The sequence below is a fragment of the Neophocaena asiaeorientalis genome, unplaced genomic scaffold (assembly GCF_003031525.2).
Source record: "Neophocaena asiaeorientalis asiaeorientalis breed wild unplaced genomic scaffold, Neophocaena_asiaeorientalis_V1.1 scaffold629, whole genome shotgun sequence".
Lineage (NCBI taxonomy): Eukaryota > Metazoa > Chordata > Mammalia > Artiodactyla > Phocoenidae > Neophocaena > Neophocaena asiaeorientalis.
In genome coordinates this window covers 5290731-5292017 of record NW_020175468.1, presented here as the reverse complement: position 1 = coordinate 5292017, position 1287 = coordinate 5290731, and the positions used below count along the sequence as shown (strand labels likewise).

The 1287-nt window shown below is 64.0% G+C and overlaps 1 protein-coding gene across 1 annotated transcript in view; it reads left to right on the top strand.

Moving 5' to 3' along the window:
* Nucleotides 1-1281, top strand: part of BCAM (basal cell adhesion molecule (Lutheran blood group)) — a 10377-nt gene extending 9096 nt beyond the window's left edge. The window contains exons 14-15 of the mRNA XM_024768826.1: nt 723-840; nt 934-1281. Coding sequence (XP_024624594.1) covers nt 723-840; nt 934-939 — 124 coding nt within the window. The 3' untranslated portion in view covers nt 940-1281. The remainder of the gene's footprint in view (nt 1-722; nt 841-933) is intronic.
* Nucleotides 1282-1287: the final 6 nt, after the last annotated feature.

The window sequence follows — 1287 nt, the reverse complement described above, 5'->3', positions numbered from 1 at the left end:
TAAGCCCCTCCCCACCCCCCGCCAAGCCCACCTTAACCCCAGTCCCATCCCCCGTCTCATCCCCACCTCTGATCCCAACCCATAATTATGCCCAAACCCACCCCAGCCCCAGTTTAACCCCATCTGTACCCCAGCCTCCTCTGCCGCGACTCCAACCCCAAACCCAGCCCATAACCGTCACCAAACCCGTCCCCGTCTAACCTCCACGTCTCCATCCTCAGCCCTGACACACAAACATCCCCATCTCCAACCCCAATCCTGACCATGCCCCTAACCTCACCCCACACTCCAGCTTCCTCTCCATCCCCAGCCCCTCCCCCAGCCGCATCCTCAACTCCAGCCCGTACCCAGCACCAAACGCAGCTTCAACCACATGTCCATCCCCAAGGCCCCCTGCAAACCCCATCCCGTTCCCATTCCTAGCTCCAAACCCATCCCCATCTGACCTCATCTCCAAGCGCAGCCACACGGCCGCCCTCGGCTCCAGTCCACAGTCATCCCCACACCCATCCTCCAAACCGACCCCAGCGACACCACCAGCTCCGACTCCAACAGCATCTTCGACCGTGGCCTCAGCCTATACCCAACCCCAGTGCCACTACCACCTCCTACCCCGTCCCAACCGTTCCCACCCATCCCAAGTCCATCCCCATCCAACAGACGCCGTGCCCAGCTCTTTCCCTGGCCGTGACCACCTCCAACATGCTGCCTCCTCCCACTAGGCCACCTGGGGAACCTGAGCTGAGCCACTCAGGGTCAGAGCGGCCGGAGCAGACGGGCCTTCTCGTGGGGGGTGCCTCTGGAGGAGCCAGGCATGGGAGCAGGGGCTTTGGAGATGAGGTGGGTGAGGGCCTGGGCACCCTGGTGAGAGGGGAGTGCCGGGGGTGGAACAGCCTCTATGAGCCCAGGCTGACCCCTCCATCTTCTCCCCAGTGCTGAGCCCGAGGACCTCCCAGAGGCAGTCACTGAACCCGACCTGGAGTTGCGGGCACCAGAAAACCAGCCCTGCCCACGCCTCTGCCTGCCCCCGCCTTCCCGGCCTACCCTCATCCCTCTCGGGCCCTCCCTTCCTTCCTCTGTAGGCTGGGCAGGGACCACAGCAGCCCTACCGCTGCTGGGAGGGAGGAGACCTTCCTCCAGGGAGTATGACTCTCCCAGGCCCCAGAATAGCTCCTGGACCCAAGCCCAAGGCCTGGCCTGGGACGAGACTTGAGGGTCGGCTGGCCGGGGCTATTTTTACCTCCTGTCTCCACTGCTGGTCCCCCCACCTGGCCTCCTGCTGCATGG